The sequence below is a fragment of the Orbicella franksi genome, chromosome 10 (assembly GCF_964199315.1).
Source record: "Orbicella franksi chromosome 10, jaOrbFran1.1, whole genome shotgun sequence".
NCBI lineage: Eukaryota > Metazoa > Cnidaria > Anthozoa > Scleractinia > Merulinidae > Orbicella > Orbicella franksi.
This window is the reverse complement of record NC_138154.1, coordinates 8534927-8555094: the sequence shown is the minus strand read 5'-3', so window position 1 is coordinate 8555094 and position 20168 is coordinate 8534927. Positions and strand designations below refer to the sequence as shown.

General features: G+C 39.4%; 1 protein-coding gene and 2 pseudogenes across 1 annotated transcript; 2 read left to right on the top strand and 1 right to left on the bottom strand.

The window, feature by feature from the left end:
* LOC145501090 (uncharacterized) lies at positions 1 to 1237 on the bottom strand (annotated as a pseudogene).
* A 97-nt stretch (positions 1238 to 1334) lies between these two features.
* On the top strand, positions 1335 to 9628 carry LOC145501091 (uncharacterized; annotated as a pseudogene).
* Positions 9629 to 13678: 4050 nt separating this feature from the next.
* On the top strand, positions 13679 to 19149 carry LOC145501022 (uncharacterized). Its single transcript, XM_081480588.1, has 3 exons — positions 13679 to 16301; positions 17104 to 18117; positions 18862 to 19149. The coding sequence occupies exons 2-3, from the start codon at positions 17170 to 17172 to the stop codon at positions 19147 to 19149; spliced, it is 1236 nt and encodes a 411-aa protein (XP_081336714.1). The 5' UTR covers positions 13679 to 16301; positions 17104 to 17169.
* Positions 19150 to 20168: the final 1019 nt, after the last annotated feature.

Genomic DNA, 20168 nt, shown 5'->3' with positions numbered 1-20168 from the left:
TATCATGATCAAATATTTTCATCTACAGTGCAAAAAGAAAATTCCTAAGGGTCAGCAGGTTTTAATAATGGAGGAAGGAAGTTTGTCAATAAACCACAAACTGTGACTATCTGCATAGCATATGGGCTTAATGTGTTCGGAAGTGTGCCATCTAATATGTGGTATGTTTTCATTCTCCCAATTGCACGTTCAACGTGTATGCAGACAGAAGCAATACTCGTGGTTTCCTCTGTCTTGGCCGCAGTCATTTGGTCCCTTCCAGCCAAAAAGGGTGCCATGTTAACAGTGACACCATCAGGCACAATGTTTGAAATGTCAAAACCTCGGTCAACCATTACATTGTCCCCTGCATCCAACAAGTCCAGAACACCACTCTCCCGAGTAATTTGCTTGTCAGATACCCTCCCACCCCACAAGTGTGACAGGTAAGATACCTGACCATTTGGGGTAATTCCAACTAACACTTTCAAGTGTTATGGTGTTTGTACTCTGACCATGTTTCAGATTGCACAAGCATCGCAGATGGCTGTTGAATAAATATTTTGCTACAATCCCAAATAATTCTTGTCGTGGGGTATTCAGCAAACTCCTGAGGCATGTTTTTGCGCACAAGTTCCTGAGATGGGAAAGGAAATATGTCATTTAGTTCTAAATAAAGCAAATTTATCCATGTGATGCAAATGTGTGACACAAGGCTGATGTTGATTCCAAATCTATCTTCAAGATCTTGGACAAATAGTCCTGCCTTCAGTCTCATTAAAAGAAGAAGAAATTCATCAAGGTGTGAAAGTTTCCTTGAAGGACCAGGTTTGTTCATGTCTTTTTCTTGGTAAGACTGATTTGCCTTCAAGTGCTTTGCTCCTTTCTAATATTGCATTTTTTGAAGTTTTGGTTCTACATAATGATGAAAGCTCATTTAAGTCTCATAATTTGGAAAACCAGTGTAAAACATGATGGCTGCATTGTCATCCTTTATCTTGTCTGGAGAAAATTGACGTGCCAACAAATCTGCATTTTCTTTTCCTAGTCAGGTAATTTTTTCCTCATACGAGGAGACTTGCTGTTCTAACAATGCAATCCTCTCAAGCAATGATTTAACCATGTCCACTTCTGGGTCAACTGGTAGTGTTTTTAATAGCTTCTGGTGTAGAGTCTGGTGTAGCTTGTGCATCACCATCTAATGAAGCAGTTTCACTATACAAATCCTCAGTTTCAACATCTGCATTTGTATTTAATAATTTTCGTCTGTCCGTGAAAATTGTGAGGGTTCAGCACCTAGACACAAAATAGCAAAAGAGGTTTTTATAAAAATACTTCTTTTTTTCTTCTTGAATTTGTTACAAAAAGCCATCTTTTCCATGCTGCCATTTGATACTGTTGCACCATCGACTCCTTTGCTTGGCGTCCCTCGGAAAATGGAAGAAATGAAAATGTCTTGGTGAGCCATCTGCTCCATAAAATGCATTCAAACATCCAAAAGCAGCACACTACTTCCCTTTTCTTTTAGTAGAAGCAGCAGAGCTACTCTGAGTGCTGTTAGTGCCGTCCATTTGCGAGTAAAATCGTTGAAAACAACCTTACACCCTGAAATCTCTCTTTGAGTTACAACACGAGTCAACCTCAGCCTTGTTATCGTGTTTGTGAGGTTACTATTCCAATATGGTGCTGGGAACTATAAAAAGGGCTATTGAACATTTTTATGCATTTTTTTTTATTTATGACTAAAGAAATCTACAAATTGTAAAATATATATGTCAGGCAACAGAAATTTAAACATGTCCTTAGGGACACTTTAATGTGATGTCCTTAACTGTAAACTTGTTTTCATAGAGGACAACTTTTTCAAAACCTCTACCTCCATTGGATAAAAACATTTCATTACATGTTGTGGTAATGATATGCACACCTCAGATCATGTAGTGTTACACTTCAGAGATGATTATTTCAGTTCTAATTTAATTATTTTCTTGTGCACCTGTATTCATAAATTACAATCTTGCACAACTCATCTGGCCTCAATGTGTCCCTCACAAAAGATTTTGGTGTCGTTAACTCGTATTTATCATAACATTGGGAGCTAAAACTTCTTTTTCCAAACATTCTTTTCGAGTTCATGCATAAAACATTTTATCCAGCTCTGACAGATTGCACTGTGGGAGAATTTGAAAATGGCGGGAATTTTCATTCGGGAGAGAAGAATACTGGTGAGCTGGCATACTTCCAGATTCCAGATATCAGATAATGCGTTAGAGCTTATGCTCAGGTTTTTTTAATACTTTGTTCACCATTTGCCAACACTATGCTCCTTGGTTTGGTGGTGTTGTCATGTTCCTGCCGACCTCAGTTTACTTTTAGCACAGGAGACTTGGACTTGGCCTAGAAAGGTTTATGAAGTATGTTGTTTGCCCAAACTGCCACTCCTTGTATAATTTCTCGCACTTTTTCTCTACCCTTGGTAGCCGACGAATCCAGAAGAAATGTTCTCATCATCCTTTTCCAAACCACAAAACAGGAAGGTTCCAAGCAACATGTGGCGAACTTAACAGGGGTTATCTTCTAAAGGAGGTGACACTCAAAGATGGTAACACTAAGTTGTACCCACATAAAGTATACAGTTACAAGCGTATTTTAGACATGCTAACACCTTTTTGGATTTTTGGTTAAAATGCAACTCGTGGAAGGTGGGATGCGATTTCTGTTCATCTTCCAACATTCTGGCATATGTGTTAGATGGAAAGGTGTGGCGCGACATTTTGTTTGTTGGGGGAGAACCTTTCCTTGCTGGAGACAGGTCTCTTCCAATGATGTTAAACGTAGACTAGTTCCAACCTTTTACGCTTGCTAGATACAGTGTTGGAGTTCTTTACCTTGTGATAATGAACCTTCCTAGACATGAATCTTTCAAAGTTGAAAGTGTCATCCTTGTTGGTGTGATCCCGGGACCACACGAACCTTCTAAGTCGATCAACACATATCTGTCTCGTATGGTGGACGAACTTTTATAGTTATGGACCAATTTGGCACTTTGGTGACAAAATTATTAAAGGCACTCTTCTGTGCATTGCCTTGGATCTACCAGAAGCTAGGTAGGTATTATAACTTTTTCCCCTTCTCTCTTATGTCTATTGTCACCCAGTTACTTTAAAAAATGCAGACCCAAGTCCATTTGATGCCAGTTTGTTTTGGGTCTACAATGTTAAAATAATGCTGTGAGACAATTGATGATTGATGATCTGATGATTGGTGAACCCAGGTCTCCCATGGCTAGGCAAAAGGGTACAAGATAAGCTGTAACTATCACCCATTAAAAACACTGAGTTGAGTTCTTGGCACTGTAAGCTAAAGTAAGGGTGTTTTAATGGATATACATTTGCTATGGTTACAAATTATGTGAAGCAAATGGCCACAACTTACAACAACAGTTGATTTACAGTGGTATTACGACTCATCAAAGTATCAAGGTTGCAAAATACTGGAAACTATAATGAGCCAGTCTCTTTACTAAGCCATCATTTTGGTTATTAGGCCGCCTCCCTCCCCTTGCTTGTTAGATGCTAAACCTCCCATTAACTGACACTATCTGTTAATTCAGGTGAGTGAATTCCTCAGCATGGCAGCTCATAAAGCTTGCAGCAAGTGTAAGAAAGTTTTCGATGGTACCTTTGGAGAGAAGAGGGATTACTCCGGCTTCGATAAATGCAAAAGTAGATGTAATCAAGAACACCGCAGGAAGTGCAGGAAACCGTGAACCTGTCAACCGTAAGAGAAAGACAGGAGGTAGAAAGCAAACATGGCACCTGTTATACTGAACTGATGCACCTCCCTTACTTCGATTGTGTTAGATTCACTATCGTAGATCTCATGCATAATCTATTCTTGGGTAGTGCAAAGCACATTATGCAAAACATTTGGCTTAGCAGTCCTAATTTCTTGCCAAATGATGGTCAGTTAAAGAAAATTCAAGATAAAGTAGACAATGTCCGATTTCCCTTAAGTCTTGGAAGGTTGCCAAACAAAATATCCATTAGCTTTGGAGGATTCACTGCAGACCAGTGGAAGACCTGGACTCTGGTAATGTCAATTTAGGCATTGAAAGGAGAACTTCCAGATGAACACTTAGAAGTGTGGAGGGCTTTTGTTATTGCATGCAAGCTACTTTGCAGAACATTTGTTACCATCAGTGACGTAATAAAGTCGACTCACTTTTAAAGACATTTTGTGTGAAGTTCAAAAGGCTCTATGGTGCAGAGTGTGACACTGAACATGTGCATGCATACTCATCTTTGTGAAAGTGTGCTAGACTTTAGTCCCACTTATGCTTTCTGGCTTTTTTCCGTTACACGGTACAACGGCTTAATGGGAAGTTTTCAGAGAAATAATTGGTCGAATGAGCTCCAGTTTATGAGAAAATTTCTTCGTGACCAAACTGTTCAAGAAGTAGCTTTTCCAGATTCTTTTCAGAGTGATTTTGGACCCCTTTTTCAATGCACAAACCAGTTGGGAAGGCTTGGAGAGACAGAATTTAAACCTGTTCAGTCGTTCCATCCTCTTGCCTCCTTGTGCTATGGCTCAGTTGAAAGTACCCACCTGTGGAATGAAATTTCTGTCTACCACTACCTGCCACCATCAAGCCTGGAGTCAGTTATCTCACGGAAATGTACAAGACGCTGAATGTAGCTGTGCAGGAGGAAACTGTAACCAAAAGTTTTGAAAGGTTTTCTGCCGTGGAAGTTGGTGGCGAACAGTATGGCTCATGGACGTCTAGGTCCATTTGTTCCTCCTACATTTTAGCGTCATGGGTTTCAACAGGCGGACTTGTTGATACCAGTTTGTGGGAGCCACGAGCAGACTACATTAAGTTTATTTGAGACAATGTCTGTGTTGCCGGAGTGTACAAACCGTTTTTATTAGCATATTTCATGTGGTATTAGAATCATCCCAATAAGGATTACTTTGGCCAACCCTTGCAAGTTTGTTGCAAAGATCTGTTTGAACAATTGGGCCCAGCAACTTTCCCTCCAGTCCAGAGGATTCAATCGAAATTTGTGCCAGCATTTCAGAGAGTTAATGGTAAGGATGTTCTTGTTGTCTGTCCTATGACCAGGAAAATGTGGTTAACTACTGTTAGTTACTCTTCAGGCTTTCTCTAGCTGTCTTGCAAAGTTGAAACAGTAAACTCTGGCAATGGATTTGGAAGAGACACTTTACTGGGAATTCTGCAAAATCGAAAACGTAACTGGATGCTGGCTTCTGAGCCAAAATCCTATAACTTTGGTAAGTATATTCTACCTAGAGATATCGTATCGTTGTGATTCACAAACGGTGTAAAATTCAATTTTTTAAAACGTTTTTTCCCATGTGGTTCCCTTTCAAACACTGTAATTCTGTCGGTGTTCCCTACCAGGTAAGATGGCACCCAACACCCCAAGAAGGTCTATTGCATGCCCCTAGCTAACGGGGTTATTTACTGTCAAAAGCCCCATAATATGTAATGCCTACAATAATTTTTTGGCATGTACTCGAGGTTTTTACTATGATCAGAACAGCATCTCTTGTGAGAATGGGTAAAAGAATGGTAGAAGAAAATTGCGCTACAGCACTCTTACCGGAAATTATCGTACTCTGATTTAAGAGAAATAATCACTATTTTGACGAGAAAGGAAAATTGCACTGCCATACTCTTAACAGGGAATGATCACCCTAAGTGTGGCACTGTTTGAGAAACATCAATGGTGGTACTTTCTCTCAGTAGAACTGCTGTCTTTAGGAACTCTAAAGAGGGAGTAAAATCTGGGTCCTCAGTCTTCCAATAATTGGATCTCAGAAAATATTGAGATTTATTACTCTTGCCTAGTCAATTAAAACTTTAATTCGGCCTACTTCCTGGACGATCTTTCTTGCCTCAAGGTCAAGGTTTACTGTAGACCTAACTGGTAGGTCAGTCTAACCAAGCAAAGATTGTCTAGGTATCAACTAGGATGACTTAAATTAACATTCTTAAGAAATAGTTAACAGATTAAGAGCTCAAGTTTGATCTTGATAGATTGCTAGTATATAAAGAAATATTCTTTAGGCCTTGCAATATTGTTTTTGACTAGAATTTACTTGAATTCATGTTCCACAGATAGTTATTCAACAGCATGTGGCTCAAGCAGCTTCAAGGCCTTCAATTTGTTGGTGTGTTACTGACTTTAAATTAACAAACAGTTTTGGAGAGAAAGAGGATCCTATTCCATTTCTCTGGCATTGAGAGAAGCTCTTCAATTATGTGGAATCACAATGGTATGATTGATAGCTAACGATGAACGTTTTATGGTATTAAGGCAGTTGTTAATTTTACTGTTTGTAGATTTAAGATAGCAGAGAAATAGAAACTTTAAGGGTGCGTTCTTTTGGCCTTATTCTGGAATAAGAATATATTCCTTGTTAACAAATATTTTGAAGCTTTTTATTTTCCTTTTTCAGTAAAAGCTTTTTTTCACCACCAGCAACCATTTTTGGTTGTTATTTCAAAAAACATGGGAATGTGAATACAGCATGATGTCATTATTCTGGATTATTCTGGGAACACAGATTTTTCTGGGAATTCAGAGTTAATACTGCCGTGTATGTGCGTCTGCAGAAAGTGTTACAAACATAGACTGGTTAAGCAAGCATTGAAGATACTTCTCGCAGAAGTTTGGGTTTCCAGCTTGTTTTGTAGAAGAGTGAGAACCAAAGAAAATATTTAAAGAATGTTAAAGTTGAATTTAGATGACCTTGATATTTCTCGATTTCTGCTTTGACGATTTTTCTGAAACTTGGCTATATGTATTTGGTTAATATAAGCTTGTACCAGAAATTTGGCAAATATATATCAGCAAAATTTTTTGCTGATATATTAAAAGTGGGTCTAGTAGAACGCCAATAAATTAAGGGATATTTTCTTACAGTGAAATCAAATTTAATGATGTTATAAGTGAATGTTAGCTAAATGTTTTCCTAAAGTTTCATTGCAATCGCATTTAAGCTGGAAAAGTTATGGCATGGATGAGTGCGCCTGGAATAAGTGCAGAAATTCGACAACCGAATTTAATTTGTTTAATTGATGTGACGTGGCAGAATGCGCCGTATGAATCGGGTGTTGTAATCTGTTTCACTCTTTCTGTCTCTGCAATTTCATTGGTTGATTTCCAATGTCAGAATATACAATCAGCTGATATAGTAAGAAATTAACCTATAAAGAAAAGTTGTGTTATTTTAATTTTTTTCGTTCCTTAGCTTGTAAGAACTTGTCATTTTCTGTTTGATTTTTCGGCGACTTGGTGGTCGAAGTGTCTCAGAAATTTTTATTTTGCGCGGGCTATTGTAGAGACCCTTGTATTATCCTCTGCTATGCCAGTCACCTTTCAATGTTAAGTCATGCCTTGCTGACAAAAATAATGACCGGAATATTCTCCTGGACTTTGAAATACTATTGTGTCAGGTTTGCTGGCACGTATTGAGGAGCTGCTGTTTTATTATTACACAGATATCAATTATCACATGTGAGTTTGATGTTTGATATTTGGGAGAGAAATAAACATTTTTAGAGATAAAATCGAAAATTGTCGGTAAAAATTGTTTCGTGTTCTAGTTAGATGTTCATAAAATTTTTGAACAAACTGGTATTTTTAAAACATTAATAACTTAGCAACATCTAGCACTCCGTATAAACTTCACAAAAGCGGTTAGCTAGTAAACTATTTTCACAGTCAACAATAAAGTTAGTGTAATGCCTAGTGTAGTGTAAAGTTTTGGGAAGTGGAATGATCAGCTAAAGGAAAGTTAGGGGCCAGGACCAATTATTCTCCCGTGCACCAGAACCTCTTCACATTGGCCTTTATCGAAGAAATGCTGTCATTGTGCAAAGCATATGATATGAACGATAAGACTGAATGGGATTTTGGTTAGACAACATTGGTATGCTTGACGTATCCCATTATAATTGATATTCCAGATTGATATTCTGTTTCCTTTGAGAGCTTATGACTTAATGCATGCAACCTATCATAGACAACCATTCTCCACATGCATTTGAATTGCATCGTAATTGGTTTTTGTGCATGGACGTTTCTTCAAATAAGGTGTATTTCATCAGTATTGAATTAATCCTATTGTAGGCTTTCTCAAAGTTTCTTACATTTGAGGGTATTATCATTCTTTTTTAAGAATTCTTAATAGGAATTTTATTTCTTTAATCTTTTTATCTAGGCAAGCATGCTGTATGCACCTATTGATGTCAAGTGAGTCAATGCTAAAATAGTAGAAATACAAGTTGTATGTGTAGTACTAGTTATAGCAGCAGCCGCAGTAGAAGAAAACTTGTACACCTGTTGTTGTCTCTGAATAAAGTGGTTGGTGTAAAAACAGAGTGCTAATCATCATGTCACGGGATGGGCTTCTTTCACAAAAAAAGAATGAAAAAAACCAACAAACATTAAAGGTGGAGGGGGGCAGTTTGAGCATTAAGTTAACTGAAAGTTATCATTGATATTGGGAGCTGATGGGATTTCACCGTGATTATTAATTTACTGGCAGATCACTGTTTACCATGAACTGCAGATTATGGCATTTGTGTCTAATTTTTTAGCTAGAATAGCCAATTGAGAGAAAGCATGTGCAGGCTGGGAGAGCATGTGCGGGCTGGCCGACGATGGCCATGTTTTCTTGTGAAGAAAGGCGTCTTCCCTCAAAACTCTTCAGAATCAGTTGAAAAAACCCAGCAACAGCATGAAAGTGGTGTAAAAAATATGCCCCCTAAAAGGACAGGTGGTAAAAACAAGTGAGGGGAAAGAGGGTCCACCGACGATGAAATTGCAGATCCTGAACGTGTCAACATGGCGTCCGCAGAATGTCAGCCTGCAGATGCAGTGGAGCGGGAAGATGACCAACCCGACCTCTTCGATATCCATGCAATACTGAAAGATCTTCTAAAATCAATGGACAAACTTTCTAATCAAGTTGCGGAGCTAAAAACCTCTTTCAAGCAACAGGAATCTGAGCTGAGAACTGCCAAAGAATACTAAATGCAGCGCTCAAGTACAACGATGAACTCAAATTGGAATTGAAAGCGACTAAACAGGTGAAAGAGCAGGAAGAAGAAATCGACGAACTTTACAAAAATATGGACACACTCGAACAATATACAAGAAAAAATTCCCTTGAGATTGAGGGCATTCCTGAAAATGTTTGCAACAATGAAGATGCAGTTTTGAAAGTCGTAGAAGCCCTGAACGTCAACGTTAAGCAAGAAGATATCAACATCTGTCACAGGATCAAAAGAAAAAAGACAAAGCCTACCATAGCAAGATTTATTAGCCACAAAGTTAAGAGGGCACTCTACAAGCAACAAGTTTAACTAAGGAATGTCAATTTCTCGCAACTCTTCCCGAGCACATCTGCAGCAGCTAGGGCCTCTTCAAACTGCCTATTTATTAAGGAGAATTTGACAACGTACGGGCGAAACCTGGTGTGGATTGCCAACGGAAGGAAGGAAGACAGATTACTTAAAGGAGTGTGGACTGTAGATGGAAAAATCTTTGTCAAGACTTCACCCGAGGGTTAGCCGATCCGAATTAATACAGAGGATGATTTAAATAATCTTTAGGTTAATATAGATTGCTGGTAAGTTGCTACCAGTACTGGAACTATGTAATAAATGAGGGAAGTCTCAAGGTGGTCTAAGAAAGCGTAGCAGAAAGCTTAATCTCTTTAATTTTTCTTTAGTTTATTTAGTGGAACTAGCATTTGTTGTTATTTTTATTTTTTTGTCTGTTTTTCCAAACTACACAATTACATTCCAATGCAAAATAACTTAATGTGCAAAGTCATCTCACCCAACGTAAGGGGAATACGCGATCAGGCAAAGACAAGGAGCATCTTTTCATATTTAAAAGATCAAAAGGCAAGCATTTACTTTTTTCAGGAAACTTACTCTGAACTAAAAGACGAAACAATTTGGCAAAACGAATGGGGAGGCAAAATGTAGTTCTCCCATGGGTCTCGACACAGCAAAGGCACTTGCATATTGATAGACCCTTCAATAAGCTATAATGTGCAATACTCTTTTAGTAACAATTCAGGGAGAATTGTTCTCATTACACTCAATATAAATGGGCAGAAAGTTTCATTCTACAATATCTATGCACCAAATAATCCATTGGAGCAATTAGAATTTATCCAAGAACTGAATAATTGCATCGTTGATAAATCTGAATTGACCAACTTCATTGTTGGAGGTGATTGGAACTGCACATTAACAAAAAAAAGATAAAAAAGGTGGAACAACGTGGAAACCAACACAATTCAGGCATTTACTTTTAATGACCATGGAAATTTTTGATTTAATAGATATACAAAGAGCTCGCTACCCAAATTTGAACACTTATTCCTGCGTGTCCAAAGCCTTAAATGTTAAGTCTAGATTGGATTTTATTTTAATCGCAAAGAATCTTCCAAAACATGTCAAAAGCACCAGAATTAAGGCCTCAATAGCTCCAGATCACAAAACAGTTCATCTTTGTTTATCATGGCCAAACAACTCGCCAAGGGGACCAGGATTTTGGAAGATCAATAACACTCTTTTGAAGGAAGAAAATTACACAGGTGAAATCTGTGAATTAATTCCTTGAATACATGAGAAATACGAGTCTTTGAAGGACAAAAGATTAGCATGGGAATTAATTAAAATGGAAATTCGCGACCACACCTTGTCTTTCGCAAAAAGAAAAGCTAGAGATGCTTTTCAGCGGGAATCTGAAATTTCTAAACAATTGGAAGAGCTTGATTATAAAATATGTCACAGGGATAATTTATCAAACATAGATGATATTTTAAATGAATACTCGATGAAGTATACAAAGTTTACCTCAGTTCCTAGGGAATTAGTTCCGAAATTTTTTAACGATAAAGACAATTTAAAAACACAAGGTTGTAAAAATCTGTACACGACACTTCACCTCGGCAGTGACGGAATTTAAGGTGACCTCACTTTATAGGTTAAAAGTGAAACAAAGCATGTTTGGCCTCGCCTTTTTGACTTCACCTTTGATGGACAGCAAAAGTGAAATCAAAGATGTTAGCATTTTTGGCCTTGCCTCTGAAGGACGTCAAACGTGAAGTCAAAGATTTTAGCATGTTTGACCCCACCTTTGACAAATCAAAGGTATAGTAAAGTGGGTTAAATATTTGACTTTGGCTTTGACATGTGTCAAAGGTAGAGTCAAAGCTATAGCCACCTCTGACTTAGCCTTTGACGAGCGACAAAGGTGAAGACAAAGTCAAAGTTATTAGCATATTTTATTTCGCCTTTGACCGAGATCAAATGTGCAACAAATCCAATTTTTCATGCCATGACGATTCGCTCCACCTCTTCCCGACGACTTCCTTTCCAGTTTTGGTGTTGAGTCTGTCAACTTCAAAGTAGCTTGAATAGTAGTCAGTAGTCACCATAAAGCTCTTCCCATCAAGCTCAAATAAGTCAACCGCAATCTTCTCCCAGGGTCTGGTAGGGATGGAATGGCAGATCAACGGTTCTTTCGCTTGCTCTGCTGGGTGGCTGTTGCAGATTGCACAGAGAGAGATATGCTGCTCTATCTCCTTAGTCATGCCAGGCCAATAGAGGACTTCTCTTGCACGGCAAAGGCAATCCTGAATCCCTATGTGGCTTGCATGATCTTGGCTTTCATTTCTTCTCTAGCACTTGCAGGCACAACTAGTCGTTCGCCCTTGAAGACCAACCTGTTTTGGAGTGTCAGCTCTTCTCTAAAGGGAAAGTAATCTCTGATTTTGACTGGTAGGTGGTCCTTTGTCTCTGGCCAACCTTCTCTGATTGTAGTCTTCAGTCCTTTCATAACTGGGTCTGATTCCATTGCTGAGCGAATGGTGTTCTGTGTTGTCTCAGAGACAGGAAGGTACTGGACCATGTTTATACTTTCTGTATCTTTCGCTACCTCTCCTCTCATGATGTCTTCATCCCTTGATGACTAGATGAAAGCTCTGCTGAGAGTATCTGCAAGATACATTTCTGATCCCTTTTTGTAGACGACTGTTAGATTGTACTTTTGCAGTCGTAACATCATGCGCTGTAGATGCTTTGGTGCACTGATCAAACTCTTCTTGAAAATGCTCTCGAGGGGCTTGTGATCAGTCTCTATCTTGACTGACCGGCCATGTACATACTGCTCAAACCGTTCGACTCCAAACACAATAACAAGTAGTTCTTTTTCAATTTGTGCGTAATTAACTTCAGCATCAGTCATGGCTCTTGATGCATAAGCCACTGGCTGCCCTTCTTGCATGAGACAGGCACCAAGTCCCTTGTCCGATGCATCACACTGTAATTCTGTGTCTGCTTTGGGGTCAAAATACTTCAGTACTGGAGCTTCTGAGATGATCTGCTTCACCTGCTCAAAGCTTCTGCCTTGAATGTCATTGTCCCACAGGAACTGATTTTGCTCTTTGAGAAGTTCTCTTATAGGGGCAGTGGCTGCAGAGAGATTAGGTGCGAACTTCTGGAGGTAGTTTACCATACCCAGGAGTCTCTTCACATCTTGTTTGCTTGTTGGGGTAGGCATCTCTTTAACCCCTTGGAGTTTGGCTGGATCGGGTTTCAACCCTTCTTCTGATATCACATGTCCCATAAAGGTTACTTCGGGAAGGTGAAACTTGCACTTCTCTTTGTTTAGCTTGATGCCTTTACTGCGGCAGCGTTCCAACAGAGCTATGAGCTGCTGGTCATGGTCTGCAATAGCTGTGGCTTTCGTCTCTCCGACCCCATAGATCAAGATGTCATCAAACATGGGTAGGACACCTTTCAAACCTCCTAAGGCACTGTCGAGGCGCCGTTGAAACTCTTCAGGCGCAGGAGAAATACCGAAGGGCATTCTGGTGCATCAATATCTTCCCCACGGGGTACCAAAGGTGGTGAGGAAACTGCTTTCAGTATCCAACTGGATGTGCCAGAATCTATTCTTAGCGTCAACTACACTAAAGACCTTTGCCTTTGATAATTCTGGGAGCAAGTCGTCGATTACTGGTAGTGGATAATGGTTTCGCTTTGTCTCTTGTTTTTGTATAATTATTGTGTTATTTGCGCCCAAAACATTGACATAGATTTTCATTTTTCTCAAAGGGAAATACTGCGAGTTCGAGCATGAGACTTGGCATGGTATATGTTTAATAATGATATTTTAAGGCTGTAAAGTAAAATAATCAGAAAGTGAGGTACCAGATGCCTTTTTATGCTGTTAAACATGACCTATATTTTGCTGTTATTTTCCACACGCTTCATAGGTGTTTTTAAAATGGTTTGGAAAACCACTATATCAACATATCTGAGATTAGTTTAAAACGAGAAATAAATTAGAGTGGTTGTTCCACGTTTATGTGAAGTTTGGAGTCAATTGAATTTATTTTAAGACTTAAGCAGCGCTTCGTCCTCGCACCTTATTTCGGTCATTTTATTACACGAAAAACCACACTTTGACCGTGCTTTCAAATTTTCACAAATTTCTGAAAAATAAAAATTCGCTGAAACCTTCTAATATGATTTTTAGAATAAGGTCACCTAAGGGTATCTTTGGGCAAAATATGAGCGATTTGCCAAATCGGTCGTTGACCGGCGTTTCTCGATCCTAACAGTCAGCCATTCTTAAGAGTCCCTGCCCCTAAAAATGAAACATAACTTGGCAAGGGTCGAAAATTCGATTTCGCTCATATTTTTATGGTAGATAGGCTAGGGCATGGCAAATGTCACTGGATAGTTTTTTTGGCGAAATATCCTTTTATTTCAAAGAAAAATGCAAATTACCAAATTCCGTTAAAATCGTCATTTGACGCGCCATTTTATTAAACAAGTTTGAAAGCCTCGCATGCAAAACCACATTATTCTTCCGTCTTTAAAACACTCGAATAGTTTTGTGCAATGTTTAAATGTGTATTGGGTAGATTTGGGGGAATGGTGCGTTATTTTTTGTATGCAAAATAATTAAATTTTGAAGACAAGTATTTCTTTCACTTTAAAGTACTTCGTTAATATAATTAATTTTCACTATGTGCAAAACCTTCAAATGGATTAAGCTTCTGGTGGTTGAATCGTAGAAGGATGGTCTACAGATTCCTGTAAAAATTTCTTTGGGCAAATGATTGTGAGCGATGCGACAGCCTTCAAAGTACGTTAAAAGTGCAAATATTTCACCTTCCGTCGTCAAATTTCAATTTACAGGTCAGACATATATTTTAGCATGCGCCACATGTCTTGAACTATATTAAGTTGAAATAGACACAGAGCTAATAATTTTGAAATGTTCTAACCTTATTTGCTGTAAGAGGCAGGTCCAAAGGCCGATTTAACGTGTTTCTCTCACCGTTCGTCGCATTTTAAACGGTCAAGTTTGCTTCTGTTTACACAACGTCCGATGTATATTGCCAACTGTCAACGTATTCAATGGTCGAATACCATGACTCTGTGATCATCTTTCGGCGCATATGATCACCACTGCATCTACCAAAGTCAACAACGGCTGTCATTTGTGGATAGTTGCTTGCTTTGTACGTGCTACACCAAAATATTACATTTGGTTGCTGACCATCACTCCCAAGCGTGTCGGCGCTCGCAGCACAATCTTACTGTCTACGTCATTTGCTCGTCACGCAATGCTGTCATGGCATCTCATTCACGCGGGTAGGGGTATTTAATAAAAAAACATGATAAATAATAATAATAATGATAATCATGATAATGATAATGATAATGATTTTTATATTAAACAAATATAAATATTTGTTGTTATATTCTTATTTTGCTCTGCATATTTTGTATGGAGCAATCTTAGGATAAGTAAAACAATTTATTCAATGTTTATCCATTTATACATCTGACCATATTCGCAAAAACCACGCCCGCAAGCAGCTCAAAGACAGACCCAGCGGCCAGAAGTGTTCTGACCACCCCCTAACTAGCAGATTGGCCCGTCACCCATCCATGTGGCATAGGCCTCTCCAGCAGGGCGCCATGTCAACGCAGAACCCACAGCAAAACAGTCAATATCAAGGTTATTTGGCACTGGAAACTCAAAGTCTAGCTAAGTGAACGTGTCAGTAAAAGACACCCTCCCTTCCACAGCTGGCCACCAGCAAACCACCAGCAGATAGACCAGAGCTTGGGCCATGACCCCAGCCCGACCTTGAAGGAGCCTCTCCCTCCCCACCATCATAGGTTTAGAGCCACTGACTAGGCCTGGGTCCAGGAGAAAACCGAGGGGGCATGTTTTTGCGAAATCGCTCAGATATACATATATGATATATTTATATCTTTGTATATGAAATCGCTCAAATATATCTGATAATATAATATGAATATAGATATATGTGGCAAGATCACGTTTGTAGCACTTTATGAGGTTTTTATACAATAGCTGATAAATTGCCTGTACTCACTACAATTTTAAAAAATCGCTATGAACAAATTATAGATCAAAGAAACAAGACCTACCTGAAATAAAAATACGAAATCACTACGTGACAAGTTCGTGGGGAAAAAACTTAATTTAATTAGTAGTTACCTGAGTAAACAAATCCTGGCCTTTCCACAATATTCGGCGTCTTTTGTTTGCTTAGTTGCGGGATATTCGTACGTTTCTTAGTTTAGTTTTGTAACAAAAAATGGAGGGTTGCTTTTCTTTTAAAGCTATTGTTGGTGGAGTTTGTGGTTATAACCCTAAAGATCGAAAGCGTAATTCTGAAATTGTTCCGTTACTTTCGTGCAAGAAGAATATCAAGTCATAAGTCTACTTATAAATTTACGGACCTGAAGATGAAGTGGAGCTGATTTTATGCCGAGTGGCAAAATTCAGCAAAAGTGAAAGTTTGTGCACCATGACGATATGTCCTAACCATCGCACAAAACTTGGGTTGGGCTGGAGCAGAGGATCGAGCACCAGATGCAGGGTTCTGGAAGAAATTTCCGGCCACGGTAAAGGCAAAGGACCGTGGCCAAAAGGTGAAAGAGGGTTAGGAACGAATGAGTCAGAGGCAGTCCTACGTAAAACTGGTTTGTTTGTACAAGTTGCGTCAGGTAAGTCTTGGTTTTCATTTTGTGAGTTAATAATAGGTTGCATCCCAGCCTAACTGTGTTTCTTCAACTTCCTAATTCAGGTGTGTGCAGAACATGTCGACAGAGATTAAAAGAGATAACAGACACCAAAATGCATGATCCTCCAGTCTTTGCAGAAATGGGAGTTGATTCCACTATAACTGACCAAATGGAAAGAATGACTTAAGTGAGTATACCACGCTTTTCGTGAGTTAAATTGTCAACTACTTAGCATTAGCATTAATTGGCTACGTGCTGTGTGATGAATCTGTCGTCTCTCCTTTTTGTAAGGACCTTTTAACGATAGTGCATACATCACGTGACACTGCACACGTCGCATGTCTAAAAGGGGTCTCCGTGTTGTTTTAGTTTTCCTTATGTTAATCACTGATACATGGCCAAAATGACTGAAACATTTATGTATACGGCTAGAGCGAGGCCAGACTTCAAGATGGCTGAATGATGGCCAACTTCTTTTTTTCGTTTTTTTTTTTGAGTATTTATGGACCGAGACGGAGTCGAGGTCTACAAACAAGCAAAAAAAACAAAACAAAGCGAGGCCAATATCCAGCCATCCAAATGAGCCTTCGCACAAATATCGGGATATTTTTTGGGATATTTAGAAGTTTTCGAGATATTTAGGAATTAAGAAAATTTAGGCGGGGTTATTAAGAAATATTCAGTATTTTTTTTGGCTGAACCCTTTGTTTTCCTTGCTAAGACCAACGTTTTATTGCGGGACACAGCGGGTAATCCCGGGCTGATCGGGTAAGATAACTGTATCTTGCCCACTCTGTTAGCCAATCGCAGTGCAGGGTTTGTGTCATATACTTACATATATATAAAATACTTGCTGATATATTGTTTGCGTTCGTGCCCCTTAAGTTTGCACCATGTTCCCGTTGTGCTTTGTGGTTCCAAACTATGCCTCAATGTCTCCCTTGCTGTAATTGTGAAGGTAATAAAAGTAAGTTATTTTCTATTTGTAGGATGATGATGAGGTAACCTTCAACCCTGAGAACGTAAGTCCAATATTACATACACCTCAAGGTGCAATGAGAGATGCTGAAACACCAACAAGTTTCTATCAGCCATCTGAAAGTTTTACAACTCCATCTAGAGATAATTTTGAGATGAGTTCATCAAGAGAGAAACTTAATTTGTTTTTGGCCTCCAGAGACATTAGTCCCATCCGTCATGTAATGGTTACACCTTGGGAAGAAGCTGCAGAAAGAACAAAACGGTTCCACAGGCGCAAAGCGAGGCAGGTCGTGTTTGCAGCTTTAGAAGAAATTGCGCCTAATAGTGCAGAGATGTTACTTGATTGCTTAAAATCGCCTAACGAAGACGCGGGTGACATTGACTCCACGTTGTTTGGGGTCCTTGTCGAATGCTATCAGAGCGCAGGGCACTGGAGTACGCGCAGGCAGTTATTGTCGATTATGGCTGATAAGGTCAGTTTCAAAGTACTGAAAACGTGGCTACCAAATCTGTCTAGATACAGATTCAACATCGCTCGGCATCATATCCTACTTCATGGTAGAGGCGCCACCGTTCCTCTAGCTGAAAACACAAGGATGAAAGTATTGCCACCACAACTTGATCACTTCTTAGCATTCATCACTAGTTCATATGTGATGCAAGATTTGCCATTCGGTGAGAAAACCCTAAAGTTGTCATCGAACACGGAGATAAAAATCCCAAACGTGGTGAGAACAATGATTCCGGAGCAGATTGTCCAACAGTACCAGAGTTACTGCCATGAGACTGGCTTTGTCCCGATGAGCCGCTCTACGCTGTGTAGGATTCTTAAAGTATGTTCTGCTTCTGTGCGCAAGTCTTTGCAAGGACTTGACTATGTCTCAGCTGAGGGTGCAAAGGCTTTTGATGAATTGGCAGCTGTCATTGAGAATCTGGGCGACTATGGAAAAGGTCTCTCCTGGGCAAAAAGCCAATGTGAAAAATTAAAGCAGACAAAACGCTATCTTAAAGGCGATTTTAAGGTAGGACTGCTAAAAATATGATACATTATTAAGCTAAACACATCGCATATAATGAAAGTTTATGAGTCGTTTCGGTTGTACATGTTATGGATGACACCAACATATAATATCAACATACAACGTTCAACTAAAAGCAAACCTTTAGGACTAAGACGCCAGTTTTTACCCTTGGAGAAGCAGAAGGGGTTGGCAGTATAGGAGATGGAGGCGGTGCAGAACAAACCCTTCCAAGGTTTTTTTCTACATTTTTAAAAGGAACAGATCATTACGAGGTGCTTAAAATTTCTTTAACTTTCATTTGTCACCCAAGGACAATTTGACATCACTGTTAATCTGTGATTCTTAATACTGCCATAAATAACCGTGTTTTGACGCAAAGAATTAGTCAAATTAGACGTCATGAAATAATTAAAGTGAAATTAAAATGGAGGATTGAAGACTTTTTTTTTTCATGACCTCAGGCCACAAGCAACAAATAAACATTGTATCTTGTAGAGCTACAAAGACATGATATAGTTTCGGCATGTCTCGTGACAATGGAGAGCCAAATGTGTTTCATAATCATCCCTCTTTTCGATTTCCTTCGAGGGTTAATCCCTGTAAGTACTGTAAATGAAACTGGCTAATATTGTGCTGCAACATATTAGTAAGTTGAAAAGAAAAAAAGAAAAAACAAAGAAACATACTTGTTTCATCAGTGGAAATAAGTAGAATAAATATTCCTTCGATATGGTTTGTTTGTAGGTGCATGTATCGCCAAGTTCCAGAGTTCCAGATCATTGTAGGGCCTACGCCCTTAGCTGTCAGGCTGATCCTGATTACATCAGCCCCTGTGATCATGAGCACGACCTGGCATGTGATCGATGTGAGGTGTTTCCAAATGTAATCCACGAAGTTGAGTCTGCCTTGGAAAATGCTGAAATCTCAAGCGATGAGAAAGATGAGATGAAATATGTAGTTTCTCTAGCTAAGAAAAGAATCGAAGAATGGAAAGCTCATTTACTCAGATCAATCAACCAAGATGAAGCATGACTGGATGTCGTAAAGAATCTAGATGCTTATTCGGTGCTTTTGGTCTTGGATTGGGCCATGAAATACCTCCCAAGAAAATATCGCGAAAGTCAAACTGATTGGTTTGAAAAGCGAGGTATTTCATGGCACATAACCACTGCTACGAGAATAGTCGAAGGTCAACGTCAAATGCTGTCATTTGTTCACGTTTTTCAAAGCTGTAACCAAGACAGCATCACAGTTTTGGCCATCATCGATGATGTCCTGAAACAACTCAAGAGTACAATGCCCAATGTAAATAGTGTTCATTTCAGACAGGACAATGCCGGATGCTACCACAGTGCTTTCACACTACTGGCAATTCAGCAGGTAGCTAAGTACGACATCAACGTCAGACTAGATTTCTCGGATCCACAAGGGGGCAAAGGGTCTTGCGACTGCAAAGCAGCCGCAATTAAGAATCATACGAGAATATGTCTAAATTCTGGCCAAGATGTCGAGACTCCAGAGCAAATGAAGAATGCCGTAGAGTCCTCGGGTGGCATACCTGGAGTAAGGGTTATGCTATGCGACACACAGAATATTCCCAAGTCAGTCCCTGTGAAATGGGAAGGTGTTAGCTTTATCAATAACATTGAATATGGCAATGAGGGAATGAGAGTTTGGAGGTCATATGCGGTTGGCCCAGGTAAATTCCTGCCATGGAGTCAGTTTGATTTCCCAGAACACTACTCTGTACGAGTGCTAACCACATTAAAGGAGGCCAGAGATCCAAAGGCTACATTTACTGCGATTACAGCAAGGAGAAAATCACCCCAAACCCAGCAAGGAGAGGAGCAATTGGCATCTGGTGTTGGGGAAGCTTCGCATGAACAAAGTGGGGACGACATGGAGTGTCACTGTAAACTGTTTACATGTCCTGAAGAGGGATGCGTAAAATCATTTCAAAGATTTTCGTCCCTTGAACGTCATCTTGACATTGGAAGGCACAAGTATGCTCTTGAGAGCCTAACGCTTCTCGATAAGGCAATGATGTCCTA

Coding starts and splice junctions, on each gene's coding strand:
- LOC145501022 (XM_081480588.1), top strand. CDS start 17,170: ATGAGAGATGCTGAAACACCAACAAGTTTCTATCAGCCATCTGAAAGT. Junction 18,118..18,861: donor ATCTTAAAGGCGATTTTAAG/GTAGGACTGCTA, acceptor GTTTGTTTGTAG/GTGCATGTATCGCCAAGTTC.